This window comes from Typopeltis vanoorti, chromosome 16 (assembly GCF_054136105.1).
Source record: "Typopeltis vanoorti isolate ZY-2024b chromosome 16, IOZ_Tvanoo_1.0, whole genome shotgun sequence".
Classification (NCBI taxonomy): Eukaryota; Metazoa; Arthropoda; class Arachnida; order Uropygi; family Thelyphonidae; genus Typopeltis; species Typopeltis vanoorti.
In genome coordinates, this window is record NC_143564.1 from 24,896,528 (window position 1) to 24,922,166 (window position 25,639).

The following is a 25,639-nucleotide window of genomic DNA, read 5'->3' on the forward strand; positions in this document are numbered from 1 at the left end:
AACACAGAAGAAATAACACGCATTACTATCCCTTATGTACAAGGCATCAGTGAACGTATAGCAAAAGTTTTAAACCACAGAATATTTTTATTGCCTTTCGACTGTTTAGAAAAATCTCCACCTTTCTCATTTCTCCTAAGGACAAAGCTTCCACATCTTAATCATCCAGGTATCTACCAGATTCGGTGCTCTTGTGGATTATCTTATTTCGGACAAACGGGAAGATCTGCCTCTATTCGGCTAGAAGAACACCAATTGAAAAGTCTGGACTTGCAGAACATGCCATCTTCGCTAGACACAGAGTTCATTGGAGAAAGACAAGAGTTCTTCACAAAAGTCAGTTTCTCATGGAACGCCTTTATAAAGAAACATGTGAAACTCTACTTCATTCTCCTAACTTATGGACAATCTTACAGACAAAGATTGTCTGTAAGATTGTTCTTACAGACAATCTTACAGATCTGACAGCTTACGTCTATCCCCTTTATGGGAGATAGTACTTTACAAATCAGCTAATCTTTCCTAACTTTTTATTGTATTAATTTTTATTTTTTTATTTATTTTTTATTTAAAAAAATTTTTTTTTTAGGAAATTTATTGACCTTTTTAGTTATCTTACACCAGCTACTTAGGTGGCGCTTTTTGGAATTGTCAGTTATTGTTTAATTTGAGCTTAATGTACTGAAGATGCCTGTGACACATAGGCAAAAATTATACTATTAAATAATCTTTGTACGTGAGTTTTTTCCGTTATTAATTTTGTCTCGAAGTGACCAAATCTGTGCACAGTAGTCAATATGTAGCTGAATCATAGCCTTATAAAGAGGGATAATAACCTACCTATCTTTACTTTTCAATGTGCTCTTCAGCATCCAAGTAATCCTCTGAGCTATTTTGATAACTTTTGCAATATGTCCTCTGAATTTCATAATCTCTATTCACCATTCATTCCAAGATCCTTAGCCACATCAATATGATACGAAATGTGTTATCTTTTCATCCTGAAGTGCATTACCTTACATTTTACAACATTGAACTGATAACCATTGTCCTTTGCCCATACTGCCAATTTATTTAAATCTTGTAAGACATCTACATCACCTTAATCAACTATTGCCCTCCCTAGTTTTGCATCATCGGGAAACAACTGAGTGTCCGCTTTTAAATCTTATGCTATATCATTAATATACAAATTAAGTACTGATCCTCATACAGATCCCTGAGGCACTCCATTAGTCACCCTCATTCAATTGGATTCCACTTCACCATACACCAACCTCTGATATCTGTCTGTCAGTAACCCTTATCCATGCCAGCAGTCTCATATCCATTCCCACTTGCTCCAACTTATGTAATAGTTTTCCATTCGGTATTCTGTAAAATGCCTTTGCAAAGTCCAGAAGTATATGTATGTACATATATGTATGCATTAGGAATTGTGCAAAAGAGTTGACTGTGTTTCATCCACCTTTAACAAGCTTCAAGATACAGTTATCTGTAGTTGACTGTATCTTAAGCTTGTAAATGAATTTATAAATGGTAGGCTTATTTTAGCATTTTATGATGATACACGCAGATATTTTTGGACATGATGTAGGTATCAGATAATGAGCAGCATATCAATTTGAGGAAGTTTGGGATATAATACTGAATAAGAAATGGATAGGAGAGTGTCTGCCTGAATGACATCAGCAAGTTGTATGTGGGAGGGTAGTGTTTTAGAAAAGGAAGGAAACCATTTTTATGCTACAGATTTCTGATCTGGAGTCCATACTCTTTCACTTATTTGTTAATGATATTGTTATTGTTATTATTATTATTATTCAGGCTTCCAAGGAGTTACAAGACTCATCATGGGAGGCCCATTCTAGAGAACAGTCTATCATACCACTGCTTGAATTCATTGTGCTCTCATCATTCTATCTGGCAATGCATTCCACAATTCAACCATCCTCCATGTAAGGAAACCACTCCTCACCTCTTGCTCACAACTTCTTTTCGTAACTTCCAGGGATAGTCCCTTGTCCTTACACTTTCCCTTATTGCACCAAATGCCTAGTGTCAATCCTGTAACTGCCTCTCAACAGTTTAAAAGTCTCAATCATATCACTTCTCCATCTTCTATCTGCCAAACTCTGCAATCCACATTCCCTCAGCCTATCTTCATAACTAACACTGTACAGTCCTGATACCATCTTTGTTATCTGCTTCTGTACTCTTTCCATGGTTAATTCATCTCCTTCATATCCTGGGGGACCATATTTAAGAACAACAGTCTAAATGTGGTCTCATCAGGTTTTATATAATGGAATGACAACTTTCCTATCTCTGCAGGTCAACATCTTTGTCAGTATTACAGGAATCCTCTGGGTGACCTTCACCACTTATGCAATATGTTTCCTTAATTTCTGGTTTCTATCAACAATCACTCCCCAATCCCTTGCCCCCCCCCTCTTCTTCCAGTACAGTTCCTCCAATACAGTATGCATCCACTCATTGATGTATTCCCAAACTTCAACACTTTCATTTAGCTGCATTTAACTGATTCCCCTATTCATTTGCCCCTCTGTCCATTTTATTCAAATCCTCTTGCACTATTACTAATAACTCTTCCCAACTTCACATCATCTGCAAAAAACTGAATATCCCCCTGTAGTCTGTTGACAATGTCATTGATTTAAAGGTTAAACAATACAGGTCCCAGTCCTGAGCCCAGTGGGACCCCACTTGTAACCTTCTACCTCCTTGATACTGCTTCCCTATACACAACTCTCTGATATCTATCAGATATCCAATCCTGAATCCAGTTTACTAACCTGACATTTAAACCCACGTGTTGCCACTTAAATATCAGCTTATCATGTGGTATCTTGTCAAATGCCTTTATAAAATCTAAAACAAAATGGCAGAATACACCTTTCCTTCATCAACTGCTCTTGTCACTTTATTATAAAAGGTAATCATATTACTAAAGCAAGAGTGCCCCTTAACAAATCCGTGTTAACTCTCACAGATAACATTACCCTAATCTGCCCAACACTGTAAATGATCCCTCACTAAATATTTCACGTGTATTGATCAGGACATTTAGTTGTGTGCTGATCTCACAAAGAACAAGAAGCGATTCTGATGCAAATTCCCTTCAGAAAAATTTAAACAGACTTTTAGTTTGTACGAATAGTGGTATTGCAGTTTTAATCTTAATAATACAAGCTATTTATGCCTTTGGAGAGTAAAAAATCGAACTTTGATTTGGGGATGGATAAGATTCAAGATCTTTGGAAGATGGGCATTCATCGGAACTTACATTCCGTGTCAGAGATTGTGAATCTCTGATTAATCTCCTTCAATTTGATCAGCTTTGGCTCAAAACTTCTCTAAATCAATTTTGCCATCTGTGTGGCAAACCAATTTTGTCACTTTCATTTGGTGTCACTTATAGCTCTCCAAACTCTGACCTCTCCCCTATCTATCTCTCTCTCTCTTTCTAAAACAAAGTTCCACTAGTACAATACTAGGCACTGTATTGGTGGAACTTTCCTATGTCTTTACTCTCCAAAGGCATAGGTCATCCTTCTTGGGGACCCTCCATAGCTTTGCAATGACAGTACACCCTCTGTTCCTCCTTTTCATTTGACAAACCTTCTAGTAAAGGTTTGTCAAATGAAAGGGAGGAACAGGGGGAGGAGGGTACTGTCATTGCAAAGCTATGGAGGGTCCCCAAGAAGGATGACCTATGCCTTTGGAGAGTAAAGATATAGGAAAGTTCCACCAATACAGTGCCTAGTAACTTCCAAAACCTTCTAGTGCTCAATTGTTAGAACCCTCAAGATCCACCACCATTGTCTTCAACTTCTATCTCCCAGATATATTTCAATAGGCAAGAACAAGTTTAAACCCAAATACAATCAAATTTTCCTTCTTGGAATAACCTATACCTTCAGTCTTTCTTGACACAATCACATTTCAACAATAGCTTCTACAGCCACCAAAACATTCAGCGTACTTTTCTGCACAAGATACTACTTCACACATTCGTAACTCCTAATTCTATACAAAGTCCAAATCCAGCCAACCTTGGAATGTTTCTCACATATCTGGGATGGTGCAACAATTAATGATTCCTCTCTTACAGATCCACTTTGCTCCCTCTCTCCCACATGTTTTCACCTTATGCATGTTCTACAGATACTTTCATGGACAGCTTTCTACTGAATTGCCCACTATTATTCCTCCAAAATCATAACAAGTACAGGTGGTAGTAACCAACACTCTTATACAGTCCAGCTTGAAACTTGCCAAATCAACTTCTCTGTCTCCTCTTTCATACTATCTACTTCTATTCTTTGAAACAGCTTCTTTCACTCTCCCTTCCCCAAAGAATACAACTTTCAGCTGTTCATAAAAATTGTTAATGAATTCTTCCTTTCTTCTCATCTTTCTTTCTGTACTGGCAGGTAAAGGAAGGGCAATTATATTATTTGCTCACCCTTCTGAACATAGCCATTAAAAATCTTGTGCTTACTATACTTCATGCTTTATCTAACGGCATTTTCTCTTTGGTCCTCCTTTCATTTGATAAAATGTCATGATCTATTAGAAATGGACTCTGTGCTATCATTAAATTATGTTCAAGTCCATTCTATACTTAGCAAAATTAATTATACAGTTAGCGTACCTCTGGAATAATAGCTGTTATTTTTCATGAAAAATGCATGAATTTTTGCTTATAAAAATAATTATTGCTCTATCATCAAATAATATTTAAGCAGTACAAGAAACATACTTACTTTTTTCCAATCAGATCCGTTTTTTTGGATATCATCAGTAAGGCTACTAAACTGTTCAGAGAAGTCTTTAGAAAGACACAAAACATCATCCCAGCACTTCTGAGGCAACCAAGTATGTGGACATGGTTTTGGAGAAGTTTCTAATGCCAGACTGCCTCTGATAAAAAAACCAAGCTCATCCTGACTCAGTTTGCCTTCATTTTGTGCCAAACGAACAGTCATTTGGAACGAGAACAGGAGCTTATGTCTTTCAAATATTCCTGTGTGAGAATGGTTGAATTTAATACTAACATTTTAATATATCACAAACTTGTTTAGTTAAGTCAATACTTTAAGTTCTGTAGAAACAGCAAAGCAATCTCAGAGTGCATGAGATTGCTTTGCTGTTTGACATATACAGGAAATTCCCACACATCAGGATACCACTACATGGTTTTGCACTAACATGGTTAGAGTATTATGTCAGACCTAGTATAACACAGTATTTTTCAGCTTTTGTGCAGAAAAAATCCTGCTGTTATGCTAGAGAGAGAGAGAGAATTTTCTCTTTTTAAATTCATTGCACCAAAAACTGTCGATAGCTTAGTTGGCAGCACGGTAGACTGTAGAGGATTATGATGGTTATCCATAGGTTGCTGGTTAGACTCAGGCTCGACGGAAAGTCTTTTTTAATGGTAGAAGGGGTGGCCTATTGTGGGAATGGGTTTGGGGGAAGTGGGATGACATCAGGTAACACTGAGTCCAGTGTTACCTGAGGTCATTGGTCTGGAGGAGATAATGATAAGTATAGAAGCAGTGACATTGTTATGCTTTATACTAATACCAAGAGTATCCGGAATAAAGGAGATGAATTGGTGGTGCTGATAGTGGCATGGTTGACGAAAGATGATATAGTAACAAGAATAGAAGTAGCAGGGTACAGCATTTTTCGGCAGGATAGGAGGTGGAAAATGTGGTGGTGGAGTACTGCTTATGATAAGTGCTGACTTATATCCTCTAAGAGTGGAGGCTTTGGAAGGCAGTGACACTAATGGTTTTGAAAGCATATGGTGTGAGATAGAGGTGGGCAAGACAGGATATTTAGTGGGGTGTTGCTACAAGCCAAGCAGCACAGAGGGTGAGGAGCAGGAGATGTTCAGGCAGTTGACCTTGACAAGTGCAATAAGAATGATTGTTATGGGAGATTTTAACTGGCAGTATAAGCTGGGAAGAGGAAAATGCATGTAGTAATAAGGGAATGGAATTTCTAGAATTCTTGAGGGACAAATGTCTTATGCAACATATAATAGAGGGAACAAGAGGTTCCCTCTATTATATGTTCTATGACGAATCCAAATCAAGAGTTTTGGATTCGTCATAGCATCAGAAGAGCTGATAATAACTGAGATGACATCTCTCCCCCAATTGAAGAGAGTGACCATGTGGTTTTGATATGGAGGATGAATAGACATGCAGGAGTATCAAAGAAAAGGGAACATATCTGGAATTATAAGGTGGTTGATAATAATAGTCTTAGATATCAACTTAAGGCAGTTCCATGGAGGGAAGAATTGGAAGGCCAGGATATCATTAGTGCTTGGAAAATTGTGAAGGAATATTTGTTAGCAGCAATACCAAGCTGTATTCCACGAGTGAAGAAAGGAAACACAATTTGGAGTAAAGTGGATGGCAAACAATATTAAACAGGAACTGCATGCGAAAAAGAGGCTATGGAAGAGAATAAGGAGACAGGTGAAGAGCAGATGCACGAAGAATATAAGACACAGGCCAGGAGAGTGACTAGTATGGTAAGGAATGCAAAACTGGAATATGAGAAGGGATTGGCACTAAGATCCAAAGAAAATCCTATTGAAATTTTTAGCTAAGTAGCCAGTAGGAGGAGAAGTAATTGTGGAAGAATGACATTGTGGGGTAAAAATGGGAATAGAGTGACTGATGCAGAGGACATAGTGGAGTTGTTCAATGACTACTTTATTAGTGTAATTCACCCTGGAGAAGAAGGTTTTAATTCTAGCAGGATAGGGCAAGTTTGAGGTTTAGAGGTGCAAGAGTAGTGTGTGTTCTAAATACTGAGTGCTCTGGATGTCAGTAAAGCAGTGGGACCGGACTGGCCTTTAAATGAAAGTCTGGCTACGGGAAAGGTACCCAAGGAATGGAAGGAATATAAGATAGTGCCATTGAATAAGGGTGGTAGCAGACTGAAAGTGTCTAATTATAGGTCAGTTTGTGTGTCATCAGTGGTTGTTAAGGTCTTTGAGAAATTAGTGAGAGACTATGTACAGTGTTGGGAAGATGAAGGTAATGTTATCTGTGAGAATCAACATGGATTTGTTAAGGGGTGCTCTTGCTTAAGTAATATGATTGCCTTTTATAATAAAGTGACAAGAGCAGTTGATGAGGGAAAGGCATTTGATAGGGTGCCACATGATAAGCTGATATTTAAGTTATAGCATGGGTTTAGATGTTGGGTTAGTCAACTGAATTAAGGATTGGCTGTCTGATAGGTATCAGAGAGTAGTGTATGGTGGGCAATATCAAGGAAGCAGAAGGTTACAACTGGGGTTCCACAGGGCTCAGTACCTGTATTGTTTAACCTTTATATTAATGACATTGTCAATGGATTGTAAGGGGGATATTCAGTTGTTTGCAGATGATGTGAAGGGGTTATTAGTAATAGTTCAGATGTGGCGGCCCTGCAAGAGGATTTGAATAAACTAGACAGATGGGCAAATCAATGGTGGTGTCGGTTTAATGTAGTAAAATGTAAAGTCTTAAAGTTTGGGATAGATCGATGGGAGGCTGCATACTTGATTGGAGGAGCTGGAGGAAGGAGACACAAGAGATAGAAAACTGAAATTCATGGGGCATATTGCAAAGGTCGTGAAGGTAACCGAGAGGATTGCTGCAATACTGAGAAGGGCGTTGACCTGTAGAGTTAGAAGCATTATCATTCTGTTGTATAAGAACCTGATCAGACCACACTTAGACTATTGTTCTCAAATTTGGTTCCCAGGATTTGAAGGGGATAAATTAACTGTGGAGACGGTGCAGATGCAGATAACAAAGACAGTTTCGGGACTGTACGATGTAAATTATGAGGATCGGCTGAGGGAATGTGGACTGCAGAGTTTGGTAGATAGAAGTAGAGGTGATGATATGATTGAGACTTTTAAACTGTTGAGAGGCAGTTACAGGGTGGACACTGGGAAGGAGCGATGACAAGGGGCAATCCCTGGCAAGTACGAAAGAAAGCTGTGAGTAAGAGGATGAGAAGTGGTTTCTTTGAGTGGAGGGTGGTGGAACCTTGGAATGCATTTCCTGAGAGAGTGTTGAGAGCAAGAACCGTCAGTGAGTTCAAGGAGTGGTATGATAGACTTTGTGTTTCCTAGGAAGTACCTCCCACGATAAGTCTCTTGACTTATAGCGGGAGGTACTTCATGGACAACTGTTTTGGGCCACACTCACAAATGTAGCTGCCATTTTGTAACTGGAATTAGCTGTGAAGTGACAGTAGTGCCACACTGCAATGGTGGTCTTTTTGAATGTTATTAACAGATTTGGCTAATGATTTATCTCATTCCCTTTCATCATTATTAAGAGAAAAAATGTGTTACCATACTTTTCAGAAATTCCTCATGTGTGTGTGGGTATGTGTGTATATATATATATATTTATATATATATATTTTATTTTTTTATTTTTTGTAACTAAACTTACCAAGGAATTATATTATTGTCTAATCCAAGTGTAAACAAGCAAAATTGTGCATTAAGTATCTTTGTGATTTAACCTTGCCAACCTTGCCAGCAAAAGTTGGTCGATTGTTAGAGCCTCTGCTACTAATGGCTCGTAAAAAGTTAAGGAAGTTTGAGCACGGTTAGTAGTTGGAAGGGGTTCAAACGGTCAATGCTGTTGGCACACTCTCCCTTGATGAGTCCTTGGACTCCCTGAAGGTGTCACATAATAATATTAATAATAATAATAATAATAATAATAATAATGACTAGACTACTTGTAAGTGATAAAGTCATCAACCTCTATATACAAGTAGCTAATCATGAAGATACTTCATGAAGAAGTTTGTTAGATTCCACTTGGATTAAAAAAAAAATGTAATTTCTTGGCAAGTTTAGTTAACTTTGTAATCAAGTGAAAAACCTTCAACAACTGTCTCTGATCCAAAGTATTTTAATAATGAACCTCTTTTCTAAATGTATATGACTTCAGCAATAATTCAACATTGGTATCTTGATCTACTGATCAGCGGTGTTGGATTTGGTGATTCATTGAGGCTGAGATTCATTGTGATCTTCAATGACATTGGGTTCAAGACATCTTTGGAGCTAAGTATCTGTTTGTTATTGGTTTAGTCTGTTTCTCTTTTCTTTCCTTCTTTATGGCCCTCAGTAATTTTATTATTTTTCTTAACCTCAAAATTCATTACTACCCTACCAACTCCAAATAGGCGATTCCCAATGGGAAACTAGACTTTGAGCAAGTGTTCACACAATTCTGAAGTTTTAGAATTCCAACACATGAAATGGTCAATAGACACTTCAGAAAATTGACAATAGACTTTTTAGTGACAAACCGCCTTAGATTTAGCCAGTAAACAGCTGAAGAATCCAAATGGCTCTGTGAAGTTGGAAGTTGTGTGGAAAAAAAAGCAATGCAAAAAACCAACATCTATCAAAACTGCAACCTCCATGGAAGCAGAAATGAACCATTATAAGGAAAAAATTATTATTATTATTACAGGTATCTCCATGGAGTTAGTAGACTCATCGTGGGACCTAAACTAGCAAAACAATATCTGTCATATATCTTCTTGAATTCATTTACAGACAAAGAACTCACAACTAAGTCAGGCAATGAATTCCACTCATTCACCACCCTCCAGGCAAAAAACCTTGTTCTCACACCCTTGTTAACCACATTCTTTAATTTCCAGGGATGAGCTCTTGTTCTTCCACCACTATCACACAGCTGAAACATTTCCCCTGCATCAATCCTATAAAAACCTTTAAGTAATTTAAATGTTTCTATCATATCCCCTCTTCTCCGCCTATCAACCAACCTCTGCAATCCACAAGCTCTCAATCTATCAATGTAGAGAGCATTTTTTACATCACTCGCCAACTTAGTCACTCTCCTCTGAACCCTCTCCACAACCTCCTCATCTCCAAGGAATCCAGGTGACCAGACCTGAGCATAGTAATCCAAATGTGGAAGTATCAATGCTTTATAAAGGGGAATAATAACCTCTTTATCTCTGGATGTCAGTGTGTTCCTCAACAACCATATAATCCTATGTGCAATCTTGGACACCTTAGCAATGTGTCCCCTGAACTTCATCTCCCTATCTACCAATACCCCTAAGTGCCTAGCTTCATCAATCTCTTGGAGTACTGTTCCATCAATGTAGTACACAGCTGGTAATCTTTTAATCCCAAAATGCATAACTTTACACTTTTCCACATTGAACTGACATCCATTACCTTTTGCCCATTCTACCAGCTTATTTAAATCATCCTGCAAACTTTCAACATCAGCTTGATTTTTTATTGCACTACCCAACTTTGCATCATCAGCAAACAACTGAATATCTCTGCCATTTGCTATATCATTTATATACAAATTAAACAACAATGGCCCAAGCACAGAGCCCTGAGGCACACCACTGGTGTGCCCCAGGGCTCTGTGTCACCTGCCTCATCCTGGACTCTGCTCCTCCATACACCACCTTCTGGTATTTCTCCCTGAGCCATTCTCCTATCCATATCACCAATTTAGTATCCATTCCCATTTGCTCCAATTTGCAGTGTTCCATGGGGTATCCTGTCAAAGGCCTTAGCAAAATCCAGAAGTACCACTGTGTAGGCCAGTTCCTTTGTCCAACTCAGATGTCATTCTATTATAAAAAGTTAATAGATTGCTCAGGCAGGATCTACCTTTAACAAAACCATGTTGACCTCTATAGAGTATCATATCCTGATCCACCCATTCTTGAATTTTGTCTTTCACCAACTTTTCCAATACTTTTACCACTATTCCTGAGATGGTGTTTGGTCTTTAATTAACTACTGCAGTTTTAGAGCCACCTTTATGCAAAGGAACCACTTTGCCTAACTTCCACTCCCTAGGGACCATACCAGAGTTCAAACTTAAGTTAAATATCCAAGTAAGAGGGGTAGACAATGCCTTTGCACATTCACTCAACACCCGAGCTGATATTCCATCTAAACCTACAGCAGTGTTTGCATTTAAATTTTGCAATATATTAAATACCTCTGATTTCTTAACTTCAATTGTCACATTAGTTATTGCTACAGGTACAGAGATATCCTCACTTGGGTGACAGACTTTTGAAAAGTGATCACTCAGTAACTTGACTATTACATCTGATTTTGTAACCTCAATGCCATCAGCACCCACTAAAGTTATCCTTCCGAAGTCATTCTTCCTTCTTCATTGGCTAAGTTCTTTTCATAATCTGATTTAGCTTTTCTTACTATGCTGGTAACCTTCCTAGCTTGAGCATTGTACTGCTCATGGGTGTACTGATCGCCTTTCTCCTTGTACATTCTCCATAACATTTTCTTTTTTTGCAGATCAAGCTTGATACTACTGCTCATCCATCTAACACCTACCTTGTTTGTCTTTCTGAGAAACACAATCTGATATTGCTTTCCTCAGATACCTGCTGATTTTATCCCATGCACTACTAACATCTTTCCCCTGCAATATGTTCTGCCATGGGATGGCTGCAAGCTCACTCTGAAGCTTGTTATAATTGCCTAACCTGTAGTTTCGTATATACCCTCTTCTTAACAGAAAAATCCACAGTTTTGCAATCTCCCAAGTCAATACCACATGATCGCTTTCACCAAATTGGAGGTAATGAGGACACCTTACTTATGCATATATCCTCTGAACCAATAACCAGGTCCAACACTCTCACACCACGTGTCCCTTCAGTTATGTGCTGTTTCAAGTAATTATCTCGTAGAAGATGTATGAACTCCATTTCCTTTTTGCTACGTGATATTTCCTCCTTCCAATTGATATCACCATAATTAAAATCCCCCATAATAATCACTAAACCTGCACTCATTGCACTAATTTGCTGATGCATGAATTCAATGTCTCCCCTCTGTATCACCCCCCCCCCCCCGGCCTATAGCAGCATCCAACTATATATTTGGTTGCGTTGGTCACTATTTCACACCAGATCGCCTCAAATGAACCCCCATTCACATGTCTATCATCTTGATATACTACTTTCTTTGACTGCAACACATCAACAGTACTCCTCCTCCTGTTCTATCTTCTCTATCCGCCCTGAAAATACTATACCCATCACATTCAATTCCAGTGACCACATCTTCTGCTGACAGCCAAGTTTCATTAATGCCTGCAACTTTTGGTGAGATTTCACTGATTTCATTAATGCCTACAACTTTTGGTGAGATTTTTGGCTAATGCCAAAAATTCTTCTCTCTTATTTCGAATGCTTCTTGCATTGGTATACAAAAATTGCAGATTCCTTCTAGTTCTTGTATCAGCTTTAGAACTGATATACAAGTCACTAATTTAGTAGTCCCATGCTGATTTTTATCCCCTCTCTTCTGCAATTTATTCTGCGAATAAGGATCAATAAATATACAATCACTGCTAAAGTTTCTCTCTCTTACACTCAACCTTTTCAATATTAGTTTCTCTGGCCAAGTACTTCAACTTGTTCAGAAAACAGTAACTTCTTCAATCGCTTATGTCCTTCCATGTTCAGATGCAGCCCATCTCTAGCATACAACTGTCTTTTTTCTTCAAACAGACTCCAGACATCAACAAATTCCAGACCCCTTTTTTTGCACATTCTTGCAATCATATCATTCATTATTATCGTTCGTCTACTTAACTCGTAATTGTCAAAACGAGGCAGCACACACACTATCCTCCCATTGACACTTTTCCTCTTCACAATTCAAAAGTTCCTCAAGTTATCCTGCAAGCTAAGGAATAATGAAAAAAAAAAAAAAGGAAAAATATCCAATCTCATGTGTTCTTTGTTCAATCTCTCCTTCCTTACTCTCCTGATCCTTTACATCGCTTCTTAATTGTTCAGATTCATTCTCTGTGCACATTACTCTCCGTTCTAGCAGAATCTCTCCAAATGACTCACACCAAATCCCTTCAAATACAATTCATCACTCTTATACAGTTCAATTCTTACTTCAAACTCATTCTGCACATTAACAAACTACACACCTTTCTGCTAACATATCATTCATAATAGTGCCTCCTTAGCGCAACTGGAAGAACATCCTTCAATTGGAAAAGGCCTACGCTCGATTCTCATTGTGGCGAGAGGCAACTTTATATGGGAATTTTTCAACTGAACGTGAGTTAATCTCATATGAAGGTAGCAGGATTTTTTCCCCCAGAAAATCAAGTTTTTCATCCCGCATACAGACAAATTAGCCATCAGAACACATGCAATTTACAGATAAAAAATACTAGTGGTAGTGGTGGCCAATAAATGGCATTGCCATTTACTGGCCACCACTGGTATATTTACTGATAGTTGTGGAGACATGAGTTTCTCCCTTGATGAGTCCTTGGACTCCTTGCAGGTGACATGAAATAATAATAATTTTTGTTCGCCACCTCACCTCATCAATGTGATACCTGGGAAACACACTACCATTCCTATCACACTGTTATCCTTCTCGACAACCTTCTGATATCCGGTCTTACATTCTCCTTTTTCCAAGTCATTTGTTCCTACTACTACTACCAACTCCTTTGCTCGCTTACTCCTCATACCCATTGCCTAAATCACTCTATTTGTATTACCTCCAGGAAAACAAACCTTGTGCATCTTCTCATTTAACACACCTCTAACAATCGAAACCTCATACAATGCCATTCATCAGTCTTTCGTTACTTCTTTCATACACCCAGCAAAACACTCAAAAACATATAAAATAAAATATTAATAAAACAATAAAATATTACATATAACAATTTTTCATTCAAATTTACACCAAATTCTTAATACACTCTTTCATTTTTACAATTACACACATCCATATTTACAATTATAAATTGTAAATATGGATGTGTGTAATTGTAACTAGGGTAGGGTTTTTAATCATGCATCTCAGAAAATCAACTGTAGATCTCATATTATTACAGACAAAAATACAAGTTTTAGGGATTATGATCATGAGATGGCAGCAGTTGTCTGTCCTATGCTTTCTCCCCCCCCAATTCATAAATAGCTACTCACTATCAGTGAAGGCTGTAAGATGGAAGCAGATTGCCCACTTATTTTCAAAAAGTTATTTAGGGTGAAAGGAGCTCTACTCACTCCCTTTGGGAAATAAAAACCATTAGAGGATTTATTTATTTATTTTATAATAATAATAAACTTAATAATGTTAGCAGCAGAAATCTTTTGCATTGATTTAATATTTAGTAATTTATCATGAGATAAATTGTGCTTGCTTAAAATAATAGTAATAATAATAATTATAAGAAGGTGCAATGGAAATGCCCTCCACTGTATTATTATTTTTTAAACTAAATATATAATTTATAATTTACACCTCCACTGCATTGTAGTTTCAGCACTAGCCAAGGGAGTGAAATGAAGATAAAGGAACTAGCAAAAACTGAGATTTCAAATTTTAGACCAATTAATATCTTGTGAGTGAACTCACAAGATTAATATCTTGTGAGATTGTTAAGGTATTGAAAATAAAAATTCAGGCATGGAATGATAGAAACAGAAACATGATACTCCAAGGAAGACAGCATAGCTTTGTGAAGGGGGATGGGTCTTGGTCTTGTCACAGTAATTACTAATTTAAGGTAACAGCTGAATTGAATAAAGAAAATGGCTACATCATGATACTGCTGGACTTTGCAAAAGCATTTGACAGGATATATATTTCGAATTGCATTATTTAAGTTGTGTAAACAGGAATGGACATGAAGGTGGTGCATGGATAAGAGCTGAAGTATCTCTGATATAGATCAGAGATCCTTCGTATATTGTGGAATTGAATAAAATAAGACAGCAATCTAAATACAGGGCTCTGTATTTATATTGTTGTTCAGTTTGTATATCCATGATAGGAATGATGTGAGGGTCCTGTCCTGTCAAGTGTCTTTTCTCTCCAAGAGTCTTCTATATTTTTCATCCACTCCAGTATTTGTCTTCCTCTCCTTCTCTTTCCCTCAACAGTTCCTTTGAGAAGTGTCCTTTGTAGGCAGTTATGTCTCAGAATATGCCCAAAATAGCTGACTTTTCTCTTTTTAATTTCTTTCATCAGGCTCCTGTTTACGCCTACCATCTGTAGTACCTCTTCATTTGTCTTTTTGTCTTTCCATGATATCCTCATAATTCTTCGTAGTATCCACATTTCAAAGGCCTCCAGTTTTTTCACACTCAAATTGGAGTGTGCATGTCTCTACTCCATATAATAATGTGGACCATATGTAGCATTTAGAGATTCTTAGTTTGTGTGCTTTATTTCTAACCTAATTCTCAGAACCATAATTTAAAACTGGTTTGAACACTGTATACTGCTAGTATACAGTGATCACCATGTAACACTACAGGAAAGGAGTCTGAAACGAATACCAAATCTTTGCTTATTGTGTTATATATTTCTAAATTTAATTATGATTTTCATCAAAAACTGTGCCTTACTAGTTGTAATATTTTACTTCTGATGTGAGGGTAAAGGAGTTTTTTACTAACAATGCTAAAATGGAAAGACTATAGTTAACAAGGTTAATGATGATGAGTCTAGATAGACTGCGTTATGGCAGTTATTCTAAACATGATGCCCAGATCAGTATTGAGGCAATCTACAGATGATTTAGCATTAAACTTGAGCTGCAAAAAAAGAAACAACTATGGAGGGAATTTAAGGAGAAAGATGACCGACAGGCACATGAACGGTATAAAGCGCAGGCCAGAAAGGTAACGAGTGTGGTAAGAAAAGCAAAAAAGGATTACGAAAGAACATTGGCCATGCAGGCTAAAGAGAATACTAAACAGTTTTTTTGAATTTGCTGCAAGTAAAAGAAAAATGTATATGGCAGAATGATTTTAAAGAATTCTGATGGTAGAGAGGTAACCGAATCAGTTGATATAGTTGAATTACTGAGCAAGCACTTTGCAAGAATATATCTCCCAGGTGGTGACATTGCAGAAATGAATGAACCAATAGATTATATGGGAATTGTGGTGAATGAAGTGGAGGTGAGTAGTCTATTGCAAAACCTCAATGTTAATACATCTGTAGGATTGGATGGTATACCAGCTCGTGTCGTACGTGAAGCGACTAAAGAATTGTCAGTACCCTTGACCATTTTGTTTAATTTCAGTCTCGGGTCTGGGTTAGTCCTGAAGGGGTGGAAAGAGGGGAAAATAGTTCCACTGCATAAAGGAGGTTCCAAGACTGCTGTCGTAAATTACCGACTGATTAGCATATCAGGAATCGTTGTCAAGGTCTTGGAGAAATTAGTCAAGAGAAGAATACAGGATTGGATAGATGAAAATGGGATACTGTATGGTGGACAACATGGTTTTGTGAAGGGTAGATCATGCCTCAGTAACTTGCTCAAGTTTTATAACACAGTGTCGGCTGAACTGGATAAGGGTAATGGGTTTACAGTGATTCTACTGGACCTTGCCAAGGCCTTTGACAGGATACCACATGGAACTCTAATCAGTAAACTGGACAAGATGGGGATGGATATAGGGTTGGTGAGATGGATAGGAGGGTGGTTGATGGAGAGATACCAGAGAGTGGTTTATTCAGGAGTGGAGTCCAAAAGACGGCTTGTGACTAGTGGTGTGCCCCAGGGTTCTGTTCTTGGACCATTACTTTTCATTTTGTTCATTAACGATATAGGAAAGGATCTGAGAGGAAGTGTTCACTTGTTTGCTGATGATGCATTGTTGGGTAGAGCAATCGTGAGTGCACAGGATGTCAAAATTTTGCAGGATGATTTGGATAGTTTGAAGGACTTGGCTAGGGAAAATGGATGTCAATTTAATGTGGCAAAGTGTAAGGTTATGCATTTTGGAGTGAAAAGATTAGCAGCAGTATACTACATTTGTGGAACCGTACTCCAGGAGATTGATGAGGCCAGGGATTTGGGAGTGTTGGTGGATAGGGAGTTGAAGGTTAGGGGGCACATTGCAAAAGTGGCTAAATCAACCAAATCACTTGGTTGCTGAAAAATACTTTGACGAGCAGAGACGAACAAGTTATTGTTCCTCTATATCGAGCCTTGATAAGATCCCATCTAGTGCCCATACTGTGCCCAGATATGGGCACCAGGGTTTCTTCTTGATGGGGAGGAGGTGGAGAGGATCCAGAGGCGAGTGACCAAGATGGTAATAGGTCAATGGAATGAACCTTATGAGAACAGGTTGAAGATTTGTGGGTTGCAAAAATTGGTTGATAGGCAGAAAAGGGGCGATATGATTGAGACATTCAAATTAGTGAAGGGTTTCTATAGGATTAATCCAGAAGATATTTTTCAGAATAGGACGGGTGGTGGGAGGACTAGGGTCCATACATGGAAGCTGGGCAAGAATGTGGTTAACAGGGGTGTTGGGGGCTAGGTTTTTTACTTGGAGAGTGGTGAATGAGTGGAATAAGCTGCCAGAGTCTGTTGTGGATGCTATGACCATGAATGAGTTTAAGGCGAGGTATGATAGATACTGTGTGAATGTCGAATAGTTGTTCTTGACATGATGTTAGGGCCTCCCTCGATGAGTCTGTCGACTCCTTGGAGTTGCCAGAAATAATAATAATAATAATAATAATAAATAATAATAATAATTTGGTACCCACAGACCATATCTAAATTGTGTAGGAAGCAGTGGTCACACTTGGTCTTAATGAATGTCTTAATGTTTCCATTCTAGTTCATGCCGTTTTGCTTTCAAACTGTTGCATTATGTTTCACTCTAATCATCAAAAAGCAGCATTATGAAAGCAAATCTGGCTGGTGCTGCCTTTAAACACTGGACTTTAAACATTAGCAAGGTCATCTCTACCTATAGGAGTTGCCAAACGGTGTGCACCTTTTTATTATTTGGCAACTCCTATAGGCAGAAATGACCTTGCTAATGCTTCTGCCTGGTATCTCCACTTGGGCCTGGCTCCCACTGAAGAGACCTCAATAAAGGTCGAAACTAGTGTGGGTAGTGGCCCTTCCCTTAATGCATAACATTATATATATCTGCAAGGAGATGTGTTTTGCATTATGGGAGAAACTGAGATAGGAGTGTTGGTAGCTTGCTCCACCTTTGCAAGGAGATGCCCAGTGTTGTACCACTTTACCCCAGTCCTGAAGATACTTTCAGGTGCAGACTTTGTTTGCACACACTTGGATAAAGGATTAAACTAAATTTATTAAGGTCTCATTAGTGTGAGCCAGACCCAGAGGTGGTGATACTAAGGTGGAAGTAATGCCGAAGTCATATCACCATATACCTGTTGCCAAAAGGTGTCAACACCTTATTATTAAAATTCTCTGAATTAGAAATAGTTGATGGAAGTTTTTTCACTTGGCTATGCTACCACAAGTCCTGAAATTACTTCAGGCGCAAACTTTGTTTGCTTACACTTGGATAAAAGATTAAACCAAATATACAACTGGTAGCATAGCCAAGTGAAAAAAAAAACTTCCATCAACTATCTCTAATCCAGAGAATTTTAATAATAAGGTGTTGACACCTTTTGGCAATTGGTATATGGTGATATGACTTCTGCATTACTTCCACCTTAGTATCACCACCTCTGGATCTGGCTCCCACTGACGAAACCTCTATAAAGATCGAAACCGGTAGTGATCCTTTTCATAATGCATAGCATTATACACACCCATAAAGTTATCTGTTTTGCATTATGGGATACTAAGGCAAGTGATCAGAACTTATATCACCTTTACCACGAGTTGCCCCAGTCCTGAAAATACTTCAGGTGCAAACTTTGTTTGCTTACACTTGGATAAAGGATTAAATCAAATATACAATTGGTAGCATAGCCAAGTGAAAAAAAAAACTTCCAAGAACCCTAGCGACTTGCACTGGATGAAAATGGCTGTGATTTCAATCACAGCCATTTTCACATATTCCAGCCTATCTCTAGTTGTATTATTTTGCACATGCATGCATATGAGATATTGAGCACACCAGTATTGAATAGTAGAGCTCAGAGCAACTCATATATATGTGCTTGATACTGTCATATAGGTACTCTGGGAGAGAACTAACAATATGCACTGCTGTGGTGATGAGATAGAGAGAAAAATTATAGAATCTAAGGAAATAATACTCAACCCCATCCATATTAACAACAAGCCGACCAGACTCTCACGGCTCTACTATTCAATACTGGCATGCTCGAGATTTCATACGCACACATGTGCAAAATAATACAACCAGAGTTGGTTCTTCTTTTTGAAACTGTAAGCTGAAATCTCTACAGTTTGTTTGATATGTCTCTTATATTTTGTTTTTAAAAATGTTGGTCCCTTTCTGATGGTATTTATTGGCTGTGCACCTGAAGAAGTCTAGCATTAGATGAAACTAGTCGTGCAAATAAAGTTTCTATTTTAACCAAGGTTCAAGTCATTCAATATTGTAGAATATTATTATTATTATTATTATTATTATTATTATTACATAACACCTCCAGGGAGTCCAAAGGCTCATCGAGGGAGGGCATCTACTCTACAACTCCTCATCTCACAACTCCACCATCTAACACCAATGCCATCTACCATCGACTACCACCACCACCACTAGTATTTCACAGACAATCACAAACATCCATGCCCACGGCGGGATATACAGGGTGGTTCAAAATTCCACGTACAAACTCTGAGGAGAGGTAGGGAACATCAAAATCAACCATATTCACATAGGAAAGCATGACTGGAAACACCCACAGAAAGTGATAGGTGGCACTGTTTGCCACACACTCCAGGTGAGCAATTGGGGCTTCCTCATTCAAGCTTTCAACATCGTACAAAGAACACGCATCATTTTACAAATGCTGAGATGACAGACATGCGCCTCGTTTACGGGTTAGTTGATGGTAATGGACGAGCAGCTGTACAAATGTATCACAAAAGGTACCCAAATAGACGTGTACCGCATCACCAGATGTTTGTGCATTTGCATCAGAATTTGTGTAACTATGGATCATTCAGGGATCGCAGGCATAACAGTGTGCGGCCATGATCAATGCAAAATCCCACCATGGAAGAGGTGAGATTTTGCATGGTGTTGTATGCGATGGATAATAATCTAGAAACAAGCACACGTGCCGTTGCCTCTGCTATAGGAGTATTTCAATCCAGTGTATTGCATGTTTCACACTCTGAGTCCTTATATCCATTTAATCTGCAACGGGTCCAGTTACTGATGGGCAAATATTATCCTCGATGTGTGGATTTTGCTTAGTGGTTTCTGCAGAAAAGTTCCATAGACCTGTATTTTTCAATTTATGTTTTGTTCACGGATGAAGCTTCATTTACCTGCGAAGGGTTCTTCAATCACCACAATGCTCATGTGTGGGCCAATGAGAACCCACACGCTGTGCGATCACATGCTGCATAACAACACTTCACCATTAATGTATGGGCAGGTATTGTCACTGACTGTTTAGTCGGCCCATACCTGTTACCACCCTAACTGGACTCCCAAAAATATCGGACCTTTCTGGAAGAAATTCTGTTGGATTTACTGAACAATGTTCCAATGACTGTGCATTGGCAGATGTGGTTCCAACACGACAGGGCTCCAGCCCATTTTGGCATTTCTGCACATCACTATTTGGACAGGTCCTTTGGGGCTTGATGGATTGGGCGCAGTGGACCCGTCACATGGCCCCCCACACTCACCTGATTTATCGAGCATCGATTTCTTTCTGTGGGGGAACCTTAAAGCCATGGTGTATGAAACACCTGTTGTCTCTGACATGGACCTCGTGGCAAGAATTGCCATCACCGCTGCTAACATCTGGGATACTTCAAGTATTTTTTGAAAATGTATGGCAATCAATGCATACTCGGTGTCAGGCATGCATCACTGCTAACGGTTGTAACTTAGAGCACCCCTCATGTGAAACCATATTATGTATCCAACTACAATTACTATTGAACTGTTCAGTTACACCTAATAAAGTTTTTTACATTACTTACTGCCTTGTGTTATTTCTGTATCTTTGTGTCCCTGTTAGTACCTTCCAGTGGAGTTTCCGGTCATGCTTTCCTATGTGAATAGTTGATTTTGATGTTCTCTACCTCCCCTCAAAGTTTGTATGTGGAATTTTGAACCATCCTGTATGATAATGGCTATCAATTCAATGTTACTAAGTGTAAAGTTATGCACCTTGGTATGATGCACCCAATGGCATATTACGGTATATTGGTGGGGCTTATGCTTGGAGTAACTGACAAGGCTAGATAACTTGGAGTTATGGTAGATAGAAAGTTGAAGCTCTATGGTCAAATAACAAAAATTGCAAATACAACACAGAGGATAGTTGCAATGTTGAAACAAACATTGACATGTAAGGATATGGACATCATTTTGCCTCTACACAAGGCCTTACCATTACTGCACCTGTACTACTGTGTGCAGATTGATTTCCAGGGTTCCAAAGGAATAAAGAAGCTGTGGAAAGGCTGCAAAATAAGAGTTACAAAGACCATACTGTGATTACAGAATGCAGATTACAAGGATAGATTGAGAATATGTGGACTGCAGACACCAGTAGACAGAAGAAAGAGGGGTGATATGATAAAAGTGTATAAACGTTTGAAAGGACATTATAGGATATCAGTTGATACATTTTTTTCATTATATGGAAGGTGGGGAAAGGACAAGAGGGCATTTATGAAAGTTAAGTAGGGGGTAAGAGCTATTTTGTTTCTCTCATAGAATCACGAGTCAGTGAAACAGTGAATATATCTAGTGTGAATGAGTTTAAGATGACAGCTAGTGTGGGTGATGGGTCCTTTACTCCCTTGTGGTCTAATTACAATAATAATAATAATAAATAATTTTGATGTTAATAAAGCAAAAGGATTCACTGGCATATCATGTCTCCCTTAAGGGGTGGGGAGACTACACTGATTGATGGCAATTGTGACAAACCCATTTTACAAGATATTTACAATATGGTGAATCCTAAGGGAGTGGACAAGATGGTAAATTTTTTCCACTTCATAAAGTCATATTGTTATAGGCAATAAATCATAAACCAAATTGTGTGTTCTTGAGTTTTCTTAAAATGCTTCTGGAGGGACTGATTAGGATCTGGTTTCAGAATTGGATTGTTTGCAGCAAGATTTTCTGTGGCAGTTAGCATGATTTTGTTAACAAAGGATGGTTGAGTTTAGCAATCCACTTATGTATAACAAGATGACAAATGCATTGGACATGGGAGATGCACATCATGGTTTATTTAGATTTTGCAATGGTCATTGACAGACTGCAACATGACCAGCTGGTAACTATATAGTATTATGGTAACTGGTAATTATATACTTATACTATCACGTAAGTAAATAAGCTTACAGTAGAGTGTATAACATAGCATAATAGCATGTTTAGTATTTGGCGTTTAGTTGTAGTAGTTCCTTGACACTATTTGAATCATGGCAGCAGCCCCAGCTCCAATTACAAATGGCATGTCACCAAGTCCTCCACAATTTAAGGACTATATTTTGTGTAACATACTACCGGATTTTGTGGCATGCGGTTCTTGTGGTATGTATGTATGTATGTGTCCTGGCAATTGGACATGTGGCAGGTGAGAGAAGGTGCAGTGCATATATGGTGCAAAAGTATGGGAAGAACTTAGTGAGTTAGAGATTGCCATAATTGACCTCATTGGGGCAGGAGCATCTCAACATAGAGAGAGAGTGTGGAAAGTTTGAATGATTGTGAAGTTTTTGGAGATGGTCTTAATTGGGCGGATGAATGACGAGCAAGAGTGGCTAAATTGCAGAGAGAGAGAGAGTAAGTAAATTATTTATGTGATAGATGAGCTGAAAGAGGAGGTGGAGTGTCTTGGGAATGAGAAGTGTGAAAGATGAGGTTAGGCGAATGGAAGAGATGAATGCAAGGGGAATCAGATTAGGAATGAGAGAGAGTTATTGGAATGATAGAAAAGGAGAGAATAGAAACAGTAAAAGAGAAGGAATGAGAGAGAGGGAATGAGAAGAATGTGAGGGAGTGCTGGAACCAGGGATAGGGTGATTACCTACTTACCTGCCAGAATGGCAGGTAAGTAGGAGAACACAAAGAGACAATGTTAGAAGAGGGAGAGAGAGAGAGAGAGGGATGCAGGTGAACAATCAAGGAACAGACTCGTAAGAGGTGTCATGTATGGAGACTTGATGATGCATGGCATGCAAGATAGGATGCCAGAGGAGTGTTTGCCTGGAGGAACAACAGAAAGTGTGGCTATGGCAATTAAGCATGGTGAAAAGGTGGATGAAATGATTGTGATGGTGGGCATGAATGACTTGAAAGGCAGTGTAAATCGAGTGGTGAGAGATTTGAGATTCATGCTTGAGGTTGTACAAAAGAAAATGCAGAGGAAAGATAGTGTGTGTGAGTGTTGACCAGGTATGATAATGAAGAACTGAGCAGAAGAGCAGTAATAAAGAATATCATAATAGCTAGAATATGTCAGGAGAGGATTGGAATATGTGAATGCTTGGAAGGCATTTGATGACAGAAAGGAACTGTATGTGAGAGACAGCTTCCATTTGAATGAGGAAGGACGTAGGCAACTGGAGAGACTGCTGTTTTCTGAATGAGTCAGTGTGTCAATGCAAGAAAATCAGAATTCCCAGGGTGGATGGTAGCAGGGGTGGCCTCTTGTGGGAAGGGAGATGACATCAGGTAACGCTGAGTCCAGTGAAGTCTGGAGGGGATAATAACAGGTATAGAAACAGTGACATTTTTATGTTTTATACTAATGACAGGAGTATCTGGAATAAAGCAGATGAACTGGTGGTGCTCATAGCATGAGCCTGGCCAAAGATTATTGGGATCTCAGAAACATGGTTGATGGAAGATGATATAATAACAGAAATAGAAGTAGTAGGGTACAGCATTTTTTGGCAGGATAGGAAGGGAAAATGCGGTGGTGAAGTACTACTTATGATAAGTGATGACTTATGTCCTCTAAGAATGGATGATTTGGAAGGCAGTAACATTAATGGTATTGAAAGGATATGGTGTGAGATAGAGGTGAGCAAGACAGGATATTTAGTGGGGGTGTGGCTAAAAGCCAAGGAGCAGGAGATGTTGAGGCAGTTGAGCTTAGCAAGTGCAAGAAGAATGATTGTTATGGGAGATTTTAACTACTGTATAAATTGAGAAGAGAAAAATGCATGTAGTAATAAGGGAATGGAATTTCTAGGATTCTTGAGGGAGAAATGCCTTAGGCAACATGTAATAGAAGGAACAAGAGGTTCGAGAGTTTTGGATTTGGTCACAGCATCTGATAATAACTTAGATGACATCTCTCCCTCCCTCCCCCAGTTGGAGAGAGTGACCATGTGGTTTTGACTTGGAAGATGAATAGACATGCAGGAGTATCAAAAAAAAGGGAACATATGTGGAATTATAAGGCAGATGATTATAATAGTCTTAGATATCAACCTGGGGCAGCTCCATGGAGGGCAAAATTGGAAGGTCAGGATATCATTAGTGCTTGGGAAGTTGTGAAGGAATATTTGTTAGCAGCAACAGTAAGCTGTATTCCACGAGTGAGGAAGAGGACACAATTTGGTGTAAAGTGGATGACAAACAACATCAAACAGGAACTGCAGGTGAAAAAGTGGTTATGGAAGAAATATAAGGATAGGGGTGGAGGGCAGATGCATGAAGAATATAAGACTCAGGCCAGGAGAATGACTAGTATGGTAAGGAAGGCAAAACTCGAATATAAGAAGAGATTGGCACTAAGATCCAAAGAAAATACTAGCGAATTTTTAGTTATGTGGCCAGTAGGAGGAGAAGTAATTGTGAAAGAATGATATGGGAGGATAAAAATGGGAATAGAGTGATGGATGGAGTGAACATAGTGGAGTTGTTCAATGAACACTTTATTGGGGTATTTCATCCTGGAGGTGTAAGTTTTAATACTAGATGGAGTAGGGCAGGTTCGAAGTTTAGAGGTGCAAGAAGTGAGTGTGTTCCAAATACTGAGTGCTCTCGAACTCTCAGTACTCAGTAAAGCAGTGGGAATGGATGGTAGAGGAGACAGAGAGTTGTACAGTAGGTGTCCTACCGCGATGAGTCTTCGGACTCCTTGGAGGTGTCATGAAAATAATAATAATAAGAATAATAAGAATTTCACCAAGGGTTTTAAGAGAATGTGCTAAAGAACTGACAGCTCCACTGACCTGGCTTTTCAATGAAAGTCAAGCTATGGGAAAGGTATCCAAGGAATAGAAGGAAGGTAAGATAGTGCCATTGCATAAGGGGGGGGGGAGTAGCAGACTGGAAGTGTCTAATTATAGACCAGTTTGTGTTTTATCAGTAGTTGCTAAGATCTATGAGAAATTAGTGAAGGACCTTATACAACATTGGACAGATGAGGGTAATGTTATCTGTGAGAGTCAACATGGATTTGTTAAGGGGTGCTCTTGCTTTAGTAATATGATTACCTTTTATAATAAAGTGACAAGAGCAGTTGATGAGGGAAAGGCATATACTGCCATTTTTTTGGATATTACAAAGGCATTTGACAGGGTGCCTCATGATAAGCTGATATTTATGT

At 38.7% G+C, this 25,639-nt stretch overlaps 1 protein-coding gene across 1 annotated transcript in view; it reads right to left on the minus strand.

Moving 5' to 3' along the window:
- Positions 1-25,639, minus strand: part of Dhc98D (Dynein heavy chain at 89D) — a 1,285,966-nt gene that overhangs the window by 187,407 nt on the left and 1,072,920 nt on the right. The window contains exon 56 of the mRNA XM_090406627.1: positions 4,791-5,050. Within this exon, the coding sequence (XP_090262753.1) occupies positions 4,791-5,050 (260 nt within the window). The remainder of the gene's footprint in view (positions 1-4,790; positions 5,051-25,639) is intronic.